The 22248-nt window shown below is 43.5% G+C and overlaps 1 protein-coding gene across 7 annotated transcripts in view; it reads left to right on the forward strand.

Moving 5' to 3' along the window:
• Window positions 1-22248, forward strand: part of DLG2 (discs large MAGUK scaffold protein 2) — an 863264-nt gene that overhangs the window by 485488 nt on the left and 355528 nt on the right. Inside the window, exon 1 of one of the 7 annotated variants that reach the window (XM_060273905.1) lies at window positions 7322-7544. The exons of the other annotated variants lie outside the window; for them this stretch is intronic. Coding sequence (XP_060129888.1) covers window positions 7467-7544 — 78 coding nt within the window. The 5' untranslated portion in view covers window positions 7322-7466. Of the gene's footprint in view, window positions 1-7321; window positions 7545-22248 lie in introns of those variants that run through there. 7 annotated transcript variants of the gene reach the window in all.

Raw genomic sequence — 22248 nt, forward strand, 5'->3', positions numbered from 1 at the left:
TTCCACATGAGAAACTGGATCAGTGCTCAAATCATGCTCCCTGAGATGTGGCAAACTAACACGCACACGAATGAATGAATGAATGAATGAATGAATGAGTCAGTGAGAAAGAATGGGAGTTTGGAAACTTGGTTCAAGAACACAAATTTGCTAATTCAAACTCTTGGCACTTTTTTTTCACCTTCAAAGTGTGTTGCTCTTCCTCCAAAAAAAATCATTTTTATACAATGAACTATAGCAGGTACTGGCAACATGATCAACCAATTCAGGATCCAGCAAGGATGCATTTAGTCAAAGGACAAATCTGTCAGCAAATCTATTGACAAATCCTTCCAATAATCTAGTACTGTACAAAGTTTGGGGAACTTCTGGCCCTCCAACTGGTCTCCCAAGTTTGAATCCAACAACATATTGAAGGCCAGGAGTTCTCCATCTTTGTTCTGTGATGGCCAGCATCATTGTAACCTTCTGTGTCTGCTTGATCGTATATCGCATGGGGCTTGCAGTTCATGCATTCCAATGTACTATGTGTGATTATTGGAGTTTAAAATTGTACCCAGCCTCTTCGGATTTTTTAATAAACAGGTCTGAGCATAGACAAGAACCACAGTGTACTATAAAACTTACCATGGGACAATCCTGAAGCCCTCCAATTGCAGCGAATCACATTAAAATCAATGAGATGAATTCTCCCGGTGGAGAACTGACCATTATTTTGTAAGCTGGAATGGCTTAAGATCATTAAAGTCAACTTGTGCCTGCTCCATTAACTTAACTCCAGCAAAATCACTGCAAGAATGACTGCGCCCCATTGTATCAATCAAACCCAGTTCTTACTACTAATATAATGTACATGAAGAGCATATGGGACTATAAACAGCTCAACAGCATCATTCGTTAGAAAGTATGCGTGGTTTTATAACCATAATTAAAACAATAGATACGTTGGACACCTGTTTAAACCAGAACGGTGTTTTCAATAACACTCTGATATTATACTTGGTTGCCTTTCCTAGCGCTGCTTAATCCACGTAAATCAAGCAGAACTTGGAAGCAGAGGAGCTAACTGTAAATCAAGTGACTGCATGTCAGACTTACAAATCCACTTTAAATTTTGTCTCTTATATGGGACATGAAGTATTTGATGATCAGCCTTTATTGCAAATGGGTTGTTGTTTGAAATATAGCCTGATTCTTCCAACTGGAAGGAACTATACGTGATCGTTCAGGGATGAGCTGAGACCCATAGAATCTAGTACAGTACTGTAGTCTTCGCGTTCTTACAGTTATTTTGAGTTTAATAAACATTTCACATATGTCATCTCAATACTTCTTGCAGTAACACACAAAGTAGGTAAGAGTTGTTGTTGTTGTTGTTGTTTGTTGTTGTGGCAAGCTTATTTTTTTGAGTTTCAGTATTTATGTCAAAATTTGTTTTGTTGTTGAAATTTGGTAAATGGCTTGACTTATTTCCAATCCAGTTCAAATCTGACTCCCATAACCACCCTTGAGGGCAAATTTTATATATATATACACACACACTATGTACTATGTACTACATATGTATTATGTGTTGGAATTGCAACAGCAGGGATTGTTCAATTTATAACTTAAGGGTTAATTCTGGTCATAGTTTTAGTCCAAAGGCGTGCATGAGGAGGTGTTGCTTAGCAACCAGTGAGATTGGATTTATCTCTGGTGAGGTAGCACATGCTCTGATTGGCCGTATCGTTCTGAGGTAGTTTTCCTACATTTGTTTTTCGCTGGTGTTTTCCTGCTATGTACAAGGCCTGAACTAAGAAAAACATCACCTCTCCATTTATTTCTCCTCAAATTAAATACCATTTTTGTTCTGTTTGCTTGATAAAATGCTATCAGGATTTATTTTCTTTCTGGATTCCATCTACGTATGTTTTTAAGCGACTTTGCTGACATAGTGTTCCTGGAAACAATGCTTTGTGATCATTTACAATCATTTCCAGAGACATTTCTTCCAGCTCCTGTTTGAAACTTGGAGACGGCACTACACTTTCTAGCTGCTCTGTAAAAGCTTTTACTAAAATAAATGAATGAATGAATGAATAAGATGGAGAAATAAAAAAAATCCTTCCAGTAGCACCTTAGAGACCAACTAAGTTTGTCATGGGTATGAGCTTTCGTGTGCATGCACACTTCTTCAGATACACTGAAACAGAAGTCACCAGACCCTTATGTATAGTCAGAGGGTGGGGAGGGGTATTACGTCAACAGGTTTACCACTCCTATCAGCCAGTCACCCATTCCCACCACCCTTCTGAGTAATACCCCTCCCCACCCTCTGACTATACATAAGGGTCTGGTGCAGGCATCCCCAAACTGCGGCCCTCCAGATGTTTTGGCCTACAACTCCCATGATCCCTAGCTAACAGGACCAGTGGTTGGGGAAGATGGGAAATGTAGTCCAAAACATCTGGAGGGCCGAAGTTTGGGGATGCCTGGTCTGGTGACTTCTGTTTCAGTGTATCTGAAAAAGTGTGCATGCACACCAAAGCTCATACTTATGACAAACTTAGTTGGTCTCTAAGGTGCTACTGGAAGGAATTTTTTTATTTTTTGTTTCGACTATGTCAGACCAACATGGCTACCTACCTGTAATAAGATGGAGAAGAAGCTCTTGGAACAACTTCATATTGCAAACATATTACAGCAAACCATCCTGCCTCAGTCTGGTGTTCTGCAGATTGTTTTCAACTACAGGTCCCATCAGCCCCAACCAGCATGGCCAATGGTAAGGGAAGATGGGACTTGGAGTCCAACAGCATCTGGAGGGCACCAAGTTTTGAAATGCTGCTGTAAGCTGACTAGTCACCTCCCAAATATCCTCATCTCTCAGGTGGGTTTTGCCCCTTCCCACTCCTCACAAAACTACTAGGGGGACATTTTGATCAGTCCTATTTCAGTAATGTTGTCAAATGCTAAACACTCATTGACTATCAGCTCTTGGAAATAAAATATCAGTGGATATCAAATGCAGGCAATAAATAGAGAATATTCATTTGGCCAGAAGGCAGTGGGAGAAAGTTAGAGGTCTGGAATAAATAGATGAAAAATAACAGCGGGAACTAAATATATTTTTAGCTCTGCAATTCTGTTATATGAATTAATTGTTTGATCATTAATTGGTATACCTCTCACAAACACATCCATGGTTGACTGTGGAGGTTAAAGCTGTCGGTGGCTCCAAACCTTGATGGCTATATTCTACCCTCACTGTTGGAGGCAGTAGTTTTTGAATACCATTTCCTGGGAATTATGAATGGGGAAAGTTGCTGTTGCAGTCAAGTCCTGCTTGTTGTCTGGTTGGCAACTGTGAGAACAGGATGTTGACCTAGATGGGTCATTGGCCTGATCCAGCAGGTGGTTACTGTTATTGTTGTTGTGTTGTTTTAATTTATTGCCTGCTCTTCACCCTTAACATCCCAGGGTGGGTTACATCAATTTTAAAACTTTAAAAAAAACAATCCCTTATGTGCCATCTATTGTACCCTATTACTGTTTTCTTGTGGTTTAGAATTGCATGGTTGAACCAGAGATCCAATTTATCCTCGCGAACAGAGAGCTGGCAGCATCACCACCTGGGGGTTTGGGTGAAGCTATTCCTTAACAAGCAAAGATTAACTCCCTGCCTAAAGCAGAGGCACCTTAATCTATTTCTGCTGCTTTAAATATAGTGGCGGTATTAAAAATGAAAGAACAGGGGCTGTCAGTTGCGTTGCTAATGGTATAGACTGGGTGCACAAGGTGTTTGCTGAATGGCGTATGGGCATCCGTTTATTTCATGGAGCAGTTTCTCAGAATTCTGGCACAGCGAGTGAAGATTTATTGTAGGAAGAAGCCAAATGACTTCATATTTTCCACGTATGCATTTTGTTGCAGCCTTTGGTCATAATCACCTGCAAATCCTGTTGAACACAACCTTGCAGGTTTTGACTTTAGGTAACCTCTTGTTTCTAGTGAAGTGCCCTGTATAAAAATAGCCTTCCCTCTGCTCCTGTTGCCCATTGATGTGATTTGGCCATTGCGTACTTCAAAGCCCTTGTACCACTGCCACTGAGCGTGATCTTCATTCCTGGGTGAAATCACACATTGCATCTAAGAGTGTCACTTGTCTTCAGCTAGGACAGCTTGTAATGTTCCATGTCGAAGGCACGTTTGGTTATAGCGGTAATATTAAAAAGAAGAAGGACAAAGAAAAGAAATACTAATCCCTCTTTGAAAAGATAGGAAGGAAAAGAGGGTGTGTGTGTGTGTGTGTGTGTGTGCATGTGTGTGTGTATATATATATATATATATATATATATATATATATATATATATATATATTCTCCCGATGCAGCACTGTTTATTTGGGAATTGTAGTTCTCCAGCAAAAAAACAAATGCATGGTTTACAAAAACAGCAACAGTGGCTAAACACATATGCCCGCATTCTCCAGCTGGGCTTGGGGACCCAGGTGGCGCTGTGGTTAAACCACTGAGCCTAGGGCTTGCTGATCAGAAGGTCGGCGGTTCGAATCCCTGTGACGGGGTGAGCTCCCGTTGCTTGGTCCCAGCTCCTGCCAACCTAGCAGTTCGAAAGCACGTCAAAATGCAAGTAGATAAATAGGAACCGCTACAGCGGGAAGGTACACGGCATTTCCATGTGCTGCTCTGGTTTGCCAGAAGCGGCTTTGTCATGCTGGCCACGTGACCTGGAAGCTATACGCCGGCTCCCTCGGCCAATAATGCAAGATGAGCGCGCAACCCCAGAGTCGGTCACGACTGGACCTAATGGTCAGGGGTCCCTTTACCTTAAGTTAATAGAGTGGTGCTTCTCCAGCAAATAACAAATGCACGGTTTACAAATGCAAAATCAGAATGGAAAGTGCACACCCAACTTTAGGCACAGGGAGTTCATGGACCTGGTGAAGGCTGGCCTTACCATTGGGCAAAATGAGGCAGCGGCCTCAGGTGGCAGATGCTAAGAGATGGTAGTCAGGTGTTGGAGTATGAAGCCACTTCTGGAAACCAAGTGAAATATATTGCAAGCTTAGCACTCATTTCTGTGTTATCAACAAATGGATTTTTCTTTTCTGGAATCAACTAACAAGCAAATAAACTTGTGCTATATTTCTTTTTTAAAATATTTTTTTAAAAAGATTTTATTAGTTTACAAAAGTACGTGCATTGCCTCTTTTTCAGGTTGTGTTCTCTACAGTTCAGTTACATTTGTTGTGAGACATTAGTGTTGCATACAGTCTAAGGTTGGGAAGAAAAGAGGGGGGGTGCATGGCATATGGTATATTTCTGAAGTAACTTTTATGTCATGTGAAAGCTCAAACAGAATTTGCAAATCAGCAGTGAGGGAAACATCAGGAAAATGGGATGAATTGCCATGTGAATACATCCTAGCTAAGTTTGTGGTTAAGGTTACGGTTTCCTCCCCAACCCACAATTATGCTGGGTGCTTTGAATACTTTCTTCTAGCCTAGGAGCATCCAGCCTGGCATGGTCACATGACCATGCAATGTTGCTGCCCTTAAGAAGAGCTCTGCTGGATCACACCAAAAACCCTTCTAGTCCAGCATCCTGTTGTCACAGTGATGTCCTAAGTGAAGCCCGCAAGCATTCTCCCTATCTGTGATTCCTAGCAACTTATATTCAGAGGGATACTGCCTCCAGAATGCATGTTTTTTGGAGTCACACTTGCTTTGGCCCCATCTCCCATTATGAAGGTTCAGCAGAGTTCTACTTCTGCATCACTTTTCTGGCAGGGGATGAGGGCATCAAGCTGACCTCTGGAGATAAGGAGACCACTGTTTCCAAGGCTGCCACTAGGTCCTGTAAGGGCTGGAGCCAGGACCCCCACAGGCACCTGCTTCTGAGGGGCCAGAAGTTGCCCATTGCACATCACCAGTCCAGAATGGATGTGTCTCATCATCCATAGTGTTTTGTGGTTATTCTTTTCTTACCTTTAAGTACTGCTCTCTGAAGCTGGATAGTCTGCAAGGTGGGAAGTGAAGCTGGCAAGGGAATTTGAATATTTCAGTTAGGGGTAAGGAAGAGATTTGATTCAGTTTGCACATCGAGGTGGACTTACCTAATTTACACCCTCCGAAAATGATGCACATACTGAAACACAGTCATCCTTCAAAATGTGCAGGTTTCTGAATTTTGCAAGGCAGTTATCCAGTAATGTGCATATACTAGGGTAAAGTTCGCATTTTAAAAAGGCATACATTTGTGAAAATAACGTTTAAAATGCATTAAATTCTGGGGAAATTGCTTGCAAAGCTGAGTACATTAAGAAAAATTGCATGGAAGAAATGGAAGAAATTCACACTAAAATGATTGTGAGTTTTATTTTTCACAGGCTGATGTGGAGAACTGAACTTAAGATTAGGGGGTGGGGAGAAACTGTAAGAAATCAACAGATCCACCCACACCTTATACTAGCCTGTGCTCACCATTCTCCCTCTCTTACACGCTTTTAAAGAAAAAAATACCAAACTCTTGTGAGCACGCACCACCTGTTTTTTAAGGTGCAGATGAGAGGGTGCTTGGCAGGAAAATCATTTTGGAAGATGAGCACAAAGAAAAAAAATGTTGGGATTAGCTCTGAACCCCTATGTGTGGGCATGGGCTTATGGGGGATGGGTGTTAATAGTTTCCCCCAGGGGAGAGCTAGAAGACTGGGAGTGAGTTAGGAGTAGCTGGATCTCCCTAGCGAGTAGGGAGGAAGGTTGGGCAGGATTGGTTTGCAGGAGTTCGGCCAAGAGACAGTGTCGTAATTATGTTTTGTGCTTTAAACAACTACTCTCCTGGGCCTTTGAGAACTGGGCAAGCTATGAAAAAAGATTAAAAATAATAATAATCCTCATGTACTTCATTCTCACCGCAACATCACATATCTGGGAGGTTCTCCCCCCCCCCCCCCGTGCTCTTTTTGAGCTGCCGTTAGATGTAGTTCTGATTCTTAGCTGCATAACTCAGAAACAGAAGCAAGGAGTTAAATTTCAGCAGGCGAGAGAAGCAGGAGGTGAGTGCTGTGCTTCGGTAGTCTACTGCGGCTCCTTTCATGCTCACACACACACACACACACACACACACATGTAGTTTGTGGTGTCACTGCTAAAGAACTGCAGACAGACACTTAGCAGCCTGGATGTGAGCTGGGTGCAAAGATTCCTCACCCAAAGACCTCCTGCGGGCAGTGTGTAAATATACCTGCCTGCTGGTCACACACAAGAACCTTATTCCCCTCCCTTTCACTTATTCCCTCCTCCTCCCCCCTCCTCCCCACCACAGTCAGCTACTAGAACTGAAAAAGACCCGACAAAAGCGGCAGTAGCAAAACAGTGAAAAGACCTGAGCCGTTGCCACTGTTGCCTCTGAGCTCCGGTGGAAGTTTATTGTCGGTGTGGCTGGGGGAAATCCTCGCTGCCTACGATGCTGGCTTCGATCTGGTATGCGAAGAAGCTGGGACGCAGGTTTGTCCATAACGCCAGGAAAGCAAAGGCAGAGAAGGTATGTTGCTACCAAGGGAAGGAGAGCCTCTGCTGGTACCCGCGGGTCTCTCGGTGTCCTGTGCTGTGTCTGATTGTGCCAGTCGAAAACACGACCTGCTTAACGGTGTAATGTGATTAATTCAAGGAACGCACTGCGACTCCTGTATCTATTTATTTCTTCACCCATGTCAGCCTCTCCTTCCCTGGCTGGTCTCATTTAAATCCTCAGCAGGTGATTTCTTTTGAAAGTCTTTTGTAGGACCTTGTCTTTTCCTTTTTGGACAAAATAATCTGCTGTGCATCTGGCCTTTGTGTGTGTTGACACTCAGGGGTGGTGGGGAGGGGGGAGAAAGAGCGCACGGGTAAACTTGTTGCAGTTCTACACTATACGGCTTCTTAAATAAGTGACTCTATTTTTCTTCCTTTGCATGATTTATCAGAGGATATATGCCCTTGTTTTGGTGCCACATGTGCATGTGATATAAGTGAATGGAGATTCTTGTGTCTGACACTTGTATTTCTCGATACTTGTTGCAGTAACGTAGTGCAGTTGTGATACACCTCTTTAAAGGGCTAGAAGCTAGGATTACCAAACAGAACAAAACCCACAAGCTGCCCCTTTGACCTTACTTGCCTAATTTATCTAACATGCACTGTTATATTATTTATACTTCACCCCTGCCGCTTGTCCAGCATCTTCCCATACCAGAATGTGTGATGGCTTTGTGTTAAATGATACATTTTCCAGCAATCAACCTTAGTGGTGGGGTTTTGTTTCAGATCTGTCCCTTAAGGACAGCACTTAGTGATTTCAAATTTATGGTCATGACAACAGGGAGGAATAAGAGGAATGAAGATTGTTTTCGATTTTGGAGGGGAGAGAGAAGATGGCCATGAGCTCTGCAGAGTTCCACGGTATCGGCTAAATGGCATTATCCTTTTTCCCAGAGTGGGATGGTTGATGTTCTGAAGAACTCGTAAGCATTGGGTTAAGGAGGTGGGGGAGAGAAGTATAAAGGTGTATTGTGAGCACCTTCACTGCTGAGATATGTCAACTCCCAGGGTTTCTATGGTCTTTGATGTATCAAAAGAATTTGTCTGGTTATTTCTTTGGTATTCCTTTTGTGTTGGGCAACCTGATAGCCAGACCCTGCACACAATTGCTCATTCACCTGGCCGGAATAAATTTCCACGATCCAGAGCAACCATAGAAGGTGATTTATGAGGAATGTGAGCCCAAGGTATGGTGGCATCTTTGAGTTTTTGCTAGTAAATAATTGTAGAGTGTGAGAGAATTATTCATTTTTCAAAATGTTGCATGCTGATGGGTCCTCCCATCACTACCGCCCTGGACAGAGCATGATTATTTCTAAAATTCTGCTTGCTGGTTTACAGTGTGATACCACTACCTGAACCACTACAGCAGTGCACACAGCAGGGTAAGTCTTATGAAGTCAGACCAGCAGTTCAATTGCCCCAGTGTGCTGTCTCTAAAAATGGCAAGTAGCCAGGGTGCACTTAAGCTATAAAAAGTGCCTTACTGGATCACACTCAAATGCTATCTTGCCCATTTCCAGCAGTAGCCAGCCAGATACCCATTAAAGCCCACAGCAGGGGCATGAAGGAAACAGCCCCTCCAACTACTCTGACCATGCCCAGCACCTGGAAGCTCCATCATGGCTAGTAGCCCCATTGATACATACACCCTTAATGAATGAATTGAGGAAGGGCCACAGCTCCATGGCAGCGCATCTGCTTTTCATGCAGAAGGTGCAAGTTTCAATCCCCAGCATATCCAGGTAGGGCTATGAATGTTTAAGTCTGAAATCCTGCTGTCATCCAGCATAGACAATGTTAAGCTAGATTCAGGTAGGTAGCCGTGTTGGTCTGGCACAGTCTTAGGGGGGGGGGTGGATTTTAAAAAAATTAAAAAATAGTCTAGTAGCACCTTAGAGACCAACTAAGTTTGTTCTAGGTATGAGCTTTTGTGTGCATGCACACTTCTTCAGAAACGAAGCTAGGCAGACCCAAGGTCTGATTTAAGCATCTTCCCATGTTCCTGTGAATGGCCCAATCCCCCTTTTGAAAGAAAGTAATGAAAAGCAACACTTCCTCTCCTTATTCCTGGGTCTGTTGACAACTACTTTTATTGAATGACCCAGTGTGTGTGTGTGTGTGTGTGTGTGTGTGTGTGTGTGAGAGAGAGAGAGAGAGAGAGAGAGAGAGAGAGAGAGAGAAGAATATTCTTCCTATTCATTCTTCCCACCCCATTCAGAATTTTATAAACGCCTTGCCCTCCCTAGAGCAGTGGGCATTGATAACATACCTTTTATGTTGTTCCCAGCTCCAGGCATTCTAAAGCAGACAGATGCCTCGAGTATAATGATGCACCTCCTTGGCAAATAGCCATTGATATTCTCTCTCCACCACTCCCACACACAAACATCGCATGAAGCACTTTCTTTGTGCACCCTGCTTTGCAGCCCTTGTTCCATTTACCACTTCTCCTTCTCTGTTTTCTTTTCTTTTCTTTCTTTTCTTTTAAACAGAAATGCTTCTGCTTGTTTTGGGAGCCAGCTTACATGACAGTGTGCATGCACAGAAGAGAGAAGGCAATGAAAAGAGGCTAATAAGGGGGGTGGGGGTGGAGAGACACATCAACAATCTCCATCACTTTTGAAAGAAAGGCCCTTTCTCCAGATATCTCCCCAATGGGAATCTATCTGAGACTGACAGCCACATTCCATGCCCTTCTGATATTAGCCATGCGAAATTGAACAAACTTGTGTTGCGAGATTTTGTTGTTTTGCAGCAAGTTCATAGAATTCTAGTGAGCAAATCTAATAAAAAGAGACATTTCCCTTGTGGTCTAGCAACATGTGATATGAAAACATTTTTTGAAATTGTCTCCCTGTGAAATGAATGTCTTTTCTACCACCACCAGCGCGTCTCTCCACTTTTTAGATGTCATTGATGTTTATATATGTATTTCCCCCCTTTCCTATGAGATCTCCCAGAACAAATATTGGAGTTTTCAGCGTTCAGGATGTAGTCAGAAAGGTACGGGCAAGTAAAAGAAATGAGCAATAATATAAAGAGCCTTTTCTCCCCTGGAGAGTCTAGCAGATTTATAAAGAGGATTAGACAAATCAGTGAAAGATAAGGCTATCAACAGCTATTCATCTGGGGTAAGAGGCATATTTCTGAATACCAGTTGCTGGAAACCACAGGAGGGGAAAGTGCTTTTGCATCCATGTCCTACTTTGTGGGCTTCCCATAAGAATCTGATTGGCACTGTGAGAACTGCATGCTGAACTATGGTATATGGGACATTGGCCTGGTCCAGCAGAGCTGCTCTTACATTTGCTGGATCAGACCAAGGATCCGTTCATCAGGTAGTTTCTTATGCACTTATCGTGGCATGAGCTTACGCTACTCAGTCTGTTGGTCTCTCAACTCTTCATCCTTTTTTAAAAAAATATTAAAAATATATAGATCATTTACTTCCTGCCCCTTTCCCAATATGTCCTGGATTTTGAAATCCATTAATTTTTTTCTGGGAGATCTTATAGGATGCATGGAAACCAACAATGTCTAAATGTTGGAGAGGTGTATTGAGGATTTGGGGTGTGTTTGTGTTCATTTTCTAGAGTGAAACTTTCAAGAATGGTTTAATGTTTTCCTCTACCAAACTGCTAGGAAAATGTCTGTTCTTGGATGTGATTGCAAGAATTCTGTGAACTACTGCAGCAGGAGCAGAGATCAGTAGTGTGGGGCATGGATTGCATGCAGAAGATTCAACCCCTGGCATCTTCAGTTAAGGATTAGGCAGTAGGAAAGATCTCTCTGTCTGAGACCCTGGAAATCCACCGCTAGTCAATGTGGTGAATTAATGGTCTGATAATCCTATAGAGTGGATCCTATAGGATGGTGCTGTGGGTTAAACCACAGAGCCTAGGGCTTGCCGATCAACGGTTCGAATCGAAAGGTCAACGGTTCGAATCCCCGTGACGGGGTGAGCTCCCGTTGCTTGGTCCCTGCTCCGGCCAACCTAGCAGTTCGAAAGCACGTCAAAGTGCAAGTAGATAAATAGGTACCGCTCCGGTGGGAAGGTAAATGGCATTTCCATGCCCTGCTCTGGTTCGCCAGAAGTGGCTTAGTCATGCTGGCCACATGACCCGGAATCTGTACGCTGGCTCCCTTGACCCATAACGTGAAATGAGCACCACAACCCCAGAGTCATCCGCGACTGGACTTAATGGTCAGGGGTCCCTTTACCTTTACAATCCTATAGAGTAGCTTCCTATGTTCCTAAGTGATTGCATACATCATGTAACACAGTGGTGGGGGGCATTTTTCACCCTGGAGGCTGCAATCCATTCTGACAGTCCTTTGAAGGCCACCGAGCCATAGTGGGCCAAGTTGGAGGAAAAAGTAAGCAGAGCAACACATGCTAATTTTGCTTTTGTAAAATAGAGTAGTTTCTGCATGCACTCACATGCCCCTCTGTCTCTTCCAAACGAAAGAGAGAGAGCCATCACCAGAGTTCCAAGGACCACATCCCAGCTAGGCAAAAGTGCTTGAGTGAAAGAGGGCCAGTGAGGAGTGTGGCCTGGAGAAAGTTTTGAAGGCCACGCAGGGAGGCTTGGAGGGCCACATTTCAACCCACCCCTGAAACACGTGCACTCAATTTCTGTGGCAAATGGAGAACATGGCATGTGGCAACTAAGAGAACCAGGGAATTGGTTAGAAGCATAAGTAGTCTCAAAGAGTCATCACCTCTCAATATGAAATCAGAGGGTGGGGGATGGAGGTCTGTACAGCTGCTGCTGCTGCTCATAATACCTACAGATTTTTCAATTTCGGAGCAAAGCTCTGACAATTTTTCTCTCTCACTCACTCTATCATCTATCTATCTTAAGGTTGAGATTTGGTGGCTGCTCCAGTGAAGACCAATAAATAAATAATAGATAGATAGATAGATAGATAGATAGATAGATAGATAGATAGATAGATGATATAGATAGATAGATAGATAGATAGATAGATGATATAGATAGATAGATAGATAGATAGATAGATAGATAGATAGATAGATAGATAGATAGATATAGATAGATAGATAGATAGATAGTTGAACTTATCAGTCACTTGTCACCCAAACAGTCTTCACGCAACTTACATTGGGGGGAAATATGCATATAAAACATTAATATTCTACATAATTTATTGAAAATAGCAATAAAGCATCCCCCAGCCCTCAAAAAATTGATAGAAAACATTTGGCAGCATGTTCACAACAAGGAACAGAACAATACAGTACTCCCATCCATTAATCATCAGACAGAAAGAAAAGACCAACATCAGCACCCGCTCCAGTCCAGAAATCATTCACATCAACCCTGTGATTATTATTTTTTAAAATATTCCTTCAAAAAACCCAGAAATCCATGGTCAATGCCAGCTGCTGCATAACATTGTTGAGTGGGTCCTCTGAGGATGAGCCAACAGCTCTCTTCTTCCAGGGAGCACATCAGCAACTGCAGAGCAGGGAAATATGGCAAAAAGGTTACCTGCCCTGCAGTTGCCTTGGCTGTTCCTCCTCTCCTGATGATGTTGGGGGTCCAAACTATAACAATCCTGGAAATGCCCACACAGTTGTGAAACTGACTTCCTGAATTCTGAGCACCATTTGGAGGTGGTATACACTGCTTCTTTGCTTGGGTTGGCTTTTGGTGTCCCACATGAAAGTTTTTAAGGATTTATTTTTTTACGTGTATGAGGTTTTAGAATGCATACATGTGTTTTGTCCGTTGCATGTAACTTATAACCTATGAAGTGTCCCAGGGATAGGGAGAGCAGGCTATAAGTGATGAATTAATTCAACACTGAGCAATGCATCCGCTTGTCTTGAGAGAGACTTGGGAAATTAGACAAGGAAGGGCACTTTGCTGAGGGACCATATCTCGGTGGAAGAGTGGCAGGCTTTGCATGCAGCAAAAAATAATAATATGATATCTATATGTTTAAAGATCAAGTAGGAGATGTTGGGAAAGGCTAACTATGATGACTATGTTCTACTTTCATGGTTGAAGTCAGTATGCCTCTGAAAACCAGTTGCTGGGAACAGCAGGAGGGGAGAGTACCGCTGTGCTGCTTGCGGGCTTCCCCATGGGCATGTGGGTTTTTCCCCCCAAAGTGAGAACATGACATACTGGAATGTCTATGGTCTGATCCAGCAGGACTGTCCTTGTGTTGTTCTATGATGTCATTCTGCCAAATGGCTCTTTGAGGTTTTTACGAATAGTCAGTGCTATGTATGTTGGACAAATATACTCTGACCTGCCCTGGGGCAATGGCATTGCAAGGGGGGGCGATGGGGGTGGTCGCCCCGGGTGCTACCCTGGAGGGGGCTGACACTCGGTGCCCCCCACTGGGGAACATTTTTTTAATTTTCTGTTGCATGAGATTTTTCAACTGTTCTCATATGTTCTTTTAATGCTGATTTCATATCTGAAGTCGGTTTTGTTCTGTAAACTCTAGTTTTTTTGCAATTCAAGTTTTTCACTTTTCACCAGAGCCAGAGCCGCATGTTTTTTTTTTGGGGGGGGGGGTTTGACAAAAAAAAAATTCGCACTGGGTACCACCTGGGCTTACTACGCCTCTGCACTGGGGCAGCTTCCTATATTGTTTTGAAGCATCATCATGACTGAATACTAGACACAAATGAGAGAAAGGACACAAGGGACCAAATAAGGGGTTGGCATCTTGCCGGTTTCTCCAGGGATCACCACTAGGCCTATTCCTCCCTTGGAAAATGCTGGACTCACCTTCATTGGAGGTTTCTAAACAGAGGTTGGATGGTCATCTGTGAGGTTGGATGGTTAGCTGTGATTCCTGGACTAGATGAACATCAGGGTCTCCTCCAACACCACAATTCTATGATTCTATTATCATAACTTTTATATGCCTGTTGTCTTTGTCCATGGAGTTTTCTTGGCAGGGATACTGGAGTGGCTTGCCAGTTCCTTCTCCAGGTGGATCACGTTTAGTCAAAACTCTCCACTATGACCTGTCCATCTTGGGTGGCCCTGCATGGCATAGCTCATGGCTTCTCTGAGTTATTCAAGCCCCTTCGCCACGACAAGGCATTGATCCATGAAGGGGGGGACAGATCGTGAAGCTGAGGCTCCAATACTTTGGCCACCTCATGAGAAGAGAAGACTCCCTGGGAAAGACCCGGATGTTGGGAAAGATTGAGGGCACTAGGAGAAGGGGACGACAGAGGACGAGATGGTTGGACAGTGTTCTCGAAGCTATGAACATGAGTTTGACCAAACTGCGGGAGGCAGTGCAAGACAGGAGTTCCTGGCATGCTATGGTCCATGGGGTCACGAAGAGTTGGACACGACTAAACGACTAAACAACATTATAATAACAGGCCCCATTTTCATATGCTAGTAATGCAAAAGGCAACATGAGTACAAACTGCCCACAAGGTTTCCTGGTTGCTCCTGGCTTCTCACATATTGTGGGATAAATTCTGAAGTTGGGAGCCTTTTCTTTCCATGTAGGTTCCACACAACGTTTAGAATCCTGACCATCCAGGTACAGATGGAGGAATAAATTTGTACTGCATATTAATAATGTAGATCTACTTAATTTGCACTTCTTGAAACAACCGAAGCCTGCACATTTCCGCTTCTCCAGATGTTGCAATGCAGTTCCTTAGCCAACAGCTGCATGTATTTGGAGAAAGTATCCATACATTGCATATATTGGTGAATCATCACCTATAAAACTGCATTAAGTTTTATAAAAATATATATGCCAAAAGATTTGCCTACAAATATAAATTGCATGCCAAAATGTGTCTATTAGGAGGAAGGCACACTCAAATGCTGCCAGGTTTTCATGAGGATTTTTCAAAGCAGAAATTATCAAACTGCTGCAAGAGTTTGAATCTAAAAGAAAATGAAATTGGCGGATTTACCCATCCTTGGTTACCAGTGGCTACTAGCCACGTTGGCTATGTTCTACATTCACTGGTGGAAGCAGTGTGCTTCTGAATACCAGTTGCTGGAAACCATGGGAGGGGAGAGTGCTCTTGCGCTCAGGTTCAGCTTGCAGGCTTCCCAGGAACATCTGGTTGGCCACTGTGTGAACAGGATGTTAGACAACATGGGTTATGGGCCTGATCCTGTGAGGAGAACCATGCACAGCCGAGCATCCCCATTGTATCCATGTTGCCCCTTTTGCATGAGTAGCATGTAGAGGGCTCTGATGTACTCCTGCTGTAGTGGGTGCTGCAAAAGCAGGATGTACCCGGGATGCATTAAGATAAGAGATGCTCAGAATGATCTTGATGCTTAGAGGTGGGCTGATAATAAGAGAACTCAATGAGGGCAGCATCTAACTCAGAGGAAAGAGGGACCAGGTACAATAATATACAGAGGGAAATTGGTTAATATAGCACGACTAAAGAGCCCCTGATGAGTTGTAATGGATAACAAAACTGAACATGACTCAGCTGTGTGTGCTGTGACTTAAAAGGCCTAAACCTCTTCAGGATGTACTAAGAAAAGCATATTATCACAGCCCTGGGGCCTATCATTCTGTCCCCCCCTTCCCCAGGCTCTCTTATTAAATTGCTGTGTCCACTCGTGTGTCGGCTAGATGGATTTTGACGAAAGATGCTGACAAAACTGGAAGGAAATGGGGGTGGACAAGACAGATGATGAATGACCCAGAAGACAATTCTTCCAAGGAAAGGCTTTGGGGGAAGAGTATGGATAAAAGGCGGAAATAAAGCCACAATCCCGTGCCCATTTTCTTTGGAGTAAATGCTATTGAAAGCAATGAGACTTCTAATCCGATGCATCTAGGCTTGTGGTGTATGTAGGAACAGAGGAAGCTGCCCCCCCCCCTGAATTAGACCACTGGTCCTTCTAGCTCAGTATTGCCTACACTGACTGTCAGCTGCTCTCTGGGATTTTAGACAGGGAGCATTCTCAGCCCTACCCCGAGATGCCAGGGATTGAAGCTGGGACCTCCTGCACACAAAACAGATGCTCTGCTACTGCAGGAGGAAATCATTTATCCTAGCTAAAACATTTAAAGGTAAAGGGCCCCCTGACCATTAGGTCCAGTCGTGACTGACTCTGGGGTTGCGGCGCTCTTCTCGCGTTATTGGCTGAGGGAGCCGGCGTACAGCTTCCAGGTCGTGTGGCCAGCATGACAAAGCCGCTTCTGGAGCAGAACACGGAAATGCTGTTTACCTTCCCGCTCGGAGCGGTACCTATTTATCTACTTGCACTTTGACGTGCTTTCGAACTGCTAGGTGGGCAGGAGCTGGGACCGAGCAATGGGAGCTCACCCGTTGCAGGGATTCGAACCGCCGACCTTCTTATCAGCAAGCCCTAGGCTCTGTCGTTTAACCCACAGTGCCACCTGCGTCCCAAGCAAAATCATTTATCCATTAGCTATGGGGCTATGCCCTGCAAATTCAGGGATAGGAAACATAAAGACCAACAGCAGCCTCATTTGTCAACTTAAGCTCTGCTCCTTCTACTCGTCATTAATATTTGGATGATGTGAGGAAACATAGCAGAATGATAGCAAACACTGGCCACCCTCAACCCAGTTGCTTACTGCTATGCTTAATTGGGAAAAAGCGGAATGGGAATCCAGAGGGGTTAATGTCTTGCAGCAAAAACAATCAGATACCTTACATATTTATTATAGCATATTCTTTCATAGACACAACACCACTTTGCCAGATGGAAGAGAACCAATCTTATGCACTCTGCATTGTAGTTAGGCACCCAGCGTTCAAAGGCTTAGGCATTCTCATGTGCCAAATGGACAAAGCAGGTATTTCTTATAAGGAGATTAGGCAGATATATGAAGGAGATGGAGCTAGTCTCACTGGCTAGGACCAGAGGTAGCAGATCTCTGAATTCCATTGGGTGGTGAACAGCAGCAGGCAAGGGCTTTTGACATCATGCTCTGCTTGTGGACTTCCTGAAGGCATATGGTTGGCATCTGTGGAGAGCAGGATGCTGGGCAAGATAGACCTTTGGTGAGATCCATCAGGGTTATTCTCTGGCTCAAGCAGTGTTGGTGGCACAGAATTAGAGAGATCAGGTGAAACGTTATTTCTTTATGGCATCTCCCATTTGCAAGCTTTTGTCCATAGAAGTTTAGAGAATGCTTTGATGGCATGTGATGGTTTTTACAATCACAGCTCAACTGCTCTCAGCCTAGGCAGTGTCAGGGTAGAAAACCTAAACATTAAAACCTAAACATTCCACCTAAACATTAGGAAGAACTTCCTGACAGTAAGAGCTGTTCGACAGTGGAATTTGCTGCCAAGGAGTGTGGTGGAGTCTCCTTCTTTGGAGGTCTTAAGCCATCTGTCAGGATTGCTTGACAGGGGGTTGGTCTGCACGGCCCTTTTGGTCTCTTCCAACTCTATGATTCTAACTGCTGGGGGGGCATTCACTCTGACCTCCTGAAGGACATGTTTTCATCTTGTCCTTCAAAGAGCTAAGGAAAGCATCATTTTATGTTGACACAACAACCTTGTGAGGTAGATTTGGCTCAGAAAGGTGGTTGGTCCACAGCCATTTGGTAGTCTTCAAGGCCAAGAAGATATCTCAGCCCACATTTTCTGGGCGTTCCAGCACTCTCTCTGTTTCACTACGCTGGTTCTCCTTTACTTTCAAGTGCCTGAAATCCAGACACACTTTGACTGCCAATAAAGTCCTTTAGGAAACAACCAAGGTGGCTGCATCTCCATCTCCAATCTAAAGCTCTGTATAAAAGTATATATAACCACAAATGGCAGTTCTGGTGGACAATGGCAGGATTTGCTATGATCAGATAACAGTGGTAGATTTAACAGTCTGCTAAGTCAGTAAAAGCACTCCTTTATTTCATGGCGCTATCAGGACATGGAATTAAATGGGATTATTTGAACAGAATAGCAGCACAGCCTTAATCACGTCTGCTCAAATGTAAGTCCTTTTGAATTCAAGGAGACTTGTGACACCTGACTGTGTTTCTTAAAGTATACCATGTCACCAAAACATCACATATTATCTTATGCACTGTGTATCCAATAACCAGCAATAATAGGAACAGTAGAAATCTTACCAACATTTTCTATGTTGAAGATGCACAGAATACTTTGTTCCTTTAATATTTCTGTATAAGAAACCAATATTATGTTACTGGTGGAGACTTAAGGCTGAGGGCAAGTGTTTAGCTAAAGCCCACCTTATGAGTTCACGGAAGATATGGAGGTCTCGTACACCCCAGGTAGTGTGGTTGCTGACCTTGAGCCAGACATCTTGGAGAGTGAAGTCAAATGGGCCTTAGAAAGCACTGCTAATAACAAGGCCAGTGGAAGTGATGATATTCCAGCTGAACTATTTAAAATTTTAAAAGATGATGCTGTTAAGGTGCTACACCCAATATGCCAGCAAGTTTGGAAAACTCAGCAATGGCCAGAGGATTGGAGAAGATCAGTCTACATCCCAATTCCAAAGAAGGGCAGTGCCAAAGAATGCTCCAACTACCGCACAATTGCGCTCATTTCACACGCTAGCAAGGTTATGCTTAGAATTCTACAAGGCAGGCTTAGGCAGTATGTGGACCGAGAACTCCCAGAAGTGCAAGCTGGATTTCGAAAGGGCAGAGGAACCAGAGACCAAATAGCAAACATGCGCTGGATTATGGAGAAAGCTAGAGAGTTCCAGAAAAACGTCTACTTCTGCTTCATTGACTATGCAAAAGCCTTTGACTGTGTCGACCACAGCAAACTATGGCAAGTTCTTAAAGAAATGGGAGTGCCTGATCACCTCATCTGTCTCCTGAGAAATCTCTATGTGGGACAAGAAGCTACAGTTAGAACTGGATATGGAACAACTGATTGGTTCAAAATTGGGAAAGGAGTACGACAAGGTTGTATATTGTCTCCCTGCTTATTTAACTTATATGCAGAATTCATCATGCGAAAGGCTGGACTAGATGAATCCCAAGCCGGAATTAAGATTGCCGGAAGAAATATCAACAACCTCAGATATGCAGATGACACAACCTTGATGGCAGAAAGTGAGGAGGAATTAAAGAACCTTTTAATGAGGGTGAAAGAGGAGAGCGCAAAATATGGTCTGAAGCTCAACATCAAAAAAACCAAGATCATGGCCACTGGTCCCATCACCTCCTGGCAAATAGAAGGGGAAGAAATGGAGGCAGTGAGAGATTTTACCTTCTTGGGCTCCTTGATCACTGCAGATGGTGACAGCAGTCACGAAATTAAAAGACGCCTGCTTCTTGGGAGAAAAGCAATGAGAAACCTAGACAGCATCTTAAAAAGCAGAGACATCACCTTGCCGACAAAGGTCTGTATAGTTAAAGCTATGGTTTTCCCAGTAGTGATGTATGGAAGTGAGAGCTGGACCATAAAGAAGGCTGATCGCCGAAGAATTGATGCTTTTGAATTATGGTGCTGGAGGAGACTCTTGAGAGTCTCATGGACTGCAAGAAGATCAAACCTATCCATTCTTAAGGAAATCAGCCCTGAGTGCTCCCTGGAAGGACAGATTGTGAAGCTGAGGCTCCAATACTTTGGCCACCTCATGAGAAGAGAAGAATCCTTGGAAAAGACCCTGATGTTGGGAAAGATTGAGGGCACTAGGAGAAGGGGACGTCAGAGGACAAGATGGTTGGACAGTGTTCTCGAAGCTACGAACATGAGTTTGACCAAACTGCGGGAGGCAGTGCAAGACAGGAGTGCCTGGCGTGCTATGGTCCATGGGGTCACGAAGAGTCGGACACGACTAAACGACTAAACAACAACAACATGAGTTCACGGTAGAAAATAATAATAGTAATAGTAATAGTAATAATAAATTAATTTATACCCCAGCCGTTTGGCTGGGTTTCCCCAGCCACTCTGGGTGGCTCCCAACAGAATCAGATGTCTTATAAAAATAAAAAAATTCCTTCAGTAGCACCTTAAAGACCAACTAAGTTTTTATTTTGGTATGAGCTTTCGTGTGCATGCACACTTCATCAGATACACTGAAACAGAATCCACCAAACCCTTATGTATATTCAGAGGGTGGGGGTGATGGGAATGGGTGATGGGCTGATGGGAGTGGTAAACCTGTAGATGGCTGTTAACGACTGCTGATGACTGCAATTGGTCCTGGGGGGGGGGAAGCAAGGTCTGAGGCGCTAAAGAATGCTTGATCATGATCTAAAGGTCTTGCAGTCTCTGAAAAACCATAAGTTCTGCCCAGAGGAAGTTAGTTGCAATCTACTACCTACCCAGTGAAATCGGTAGGATTTCAGTGTATCACCAAATGCTAAAATATCATAGGCTTGAATGATATTTGGGCTTTTAAAATTTTGATAAAAAGGCAAGTGGGAGGTGACATGATAGAGGTATATAAAGATTATACCGTATATGACATGGGAAAAGCAAACATGCATTGTCTGTCTCTCTCTCATAATACTGGAGCCTAGGTCATTTGATGAAGCTGAATGATGGAAGCTTCAGAAAGGGGGGGGCATCTTGACAATCTGCCATTGGAAGTAGCACAAGCACCCAGCCATTGATAGCCTTCACCTCCATTAATCTGTGTAATACTTTTTTAAAAAAAACCCTCCACGTTGGCAGCCATCTCTACATCTTGCGAGAGTGAATGTCATAGTTTAACGATGCACTGTGTGAAGAAGTGTCTTCTTTTGTTTGTCTGAAATCTTCCCATCATTCAACTTGATTCGATGGTCCTGTGTTCTAGTGTTATTTGGTCTACCCAGGATTCCCATGTTGCTGCCATGTGATGACTCCCTAGCCATGTGATGACTCAGGGTAGGTGGTGATGGCTGGGGGAACTCAAGTTTCAGCAGGCCAGATGCAACTGTGGACAATGCAATGGCTCTTTCTCTTCCAGGTAGCTCCTCTAACCTTTCCTCAGCAGTCTAAACTTCTTCTTTTTTAAAGATATTGTTCACATTTTAAACAAAGTGAAGCACCAGAAAAAAAATGAAGCACCATGGCATTTGGAAAACAACTTCCACACCAATGCTTCCATTAATTGCTAGTTTGGGAGCTCCTGCTGTGAACTGAATGGATCTAGTTTGGATTTCTTGCTAATGAATAGCCTGCTTTTATTACCACTGATAGAAGGGGTGGGGTGGGGTATAGAAAAGTTAAGGATCTTGGCTAGCTTTCTCTGTTTTGGATCGTATTGAAATATTTTTTTTAAAAAAACCAAACATTAGCAGGTTCAAAACACTCAACAGTCTGCTGTGTTCCAATACCGAGATTGATTTCCTCTGCCTGCATTTATCATTCTGCTACCTCTGCAATGCTCTTAGGGATGCATTTAATTCACATATTATCCAGTGCTTTATAGACCCCCTCAGCCACCCTTTTTCTCTGTTACTGCATTTCAGAAATGCATTAGGAAGTGGTGCACCTGATGAGCTAGAATAATGGCCTTTGGCACCCGTCATTCAGCTGATGACGTTTATGCTCCATGCGTAATAAAGCGGAGCGTAATTCTTGTTTGCTTCTGAGAACCAGTGTGGTGTCATTTTTTGTTGTTGGAACATTTGGGTGTGAATTTACGGATGGAGGAGAAATTAATTTGGTCCACATTTTGAAGTGAACTGATGTAATTTACTGGCCCTAGAATTACCGTATT

The sequence above is a fragment of the Zootoca vivipara genome, chromosome 4 (assembly GCF_963506605.1).
Source record: "Zootoca vivipara chromosome 4, rZooViv1.1, whole genome shotgun sequence".
NCBI classification, from domain to species: domain Eukaryota; kingdom Metazoa; phylum Chordata; class Lepidosauria; order Squamata; family Lacertidae; genus Zootoca; species Zootoca vivipara.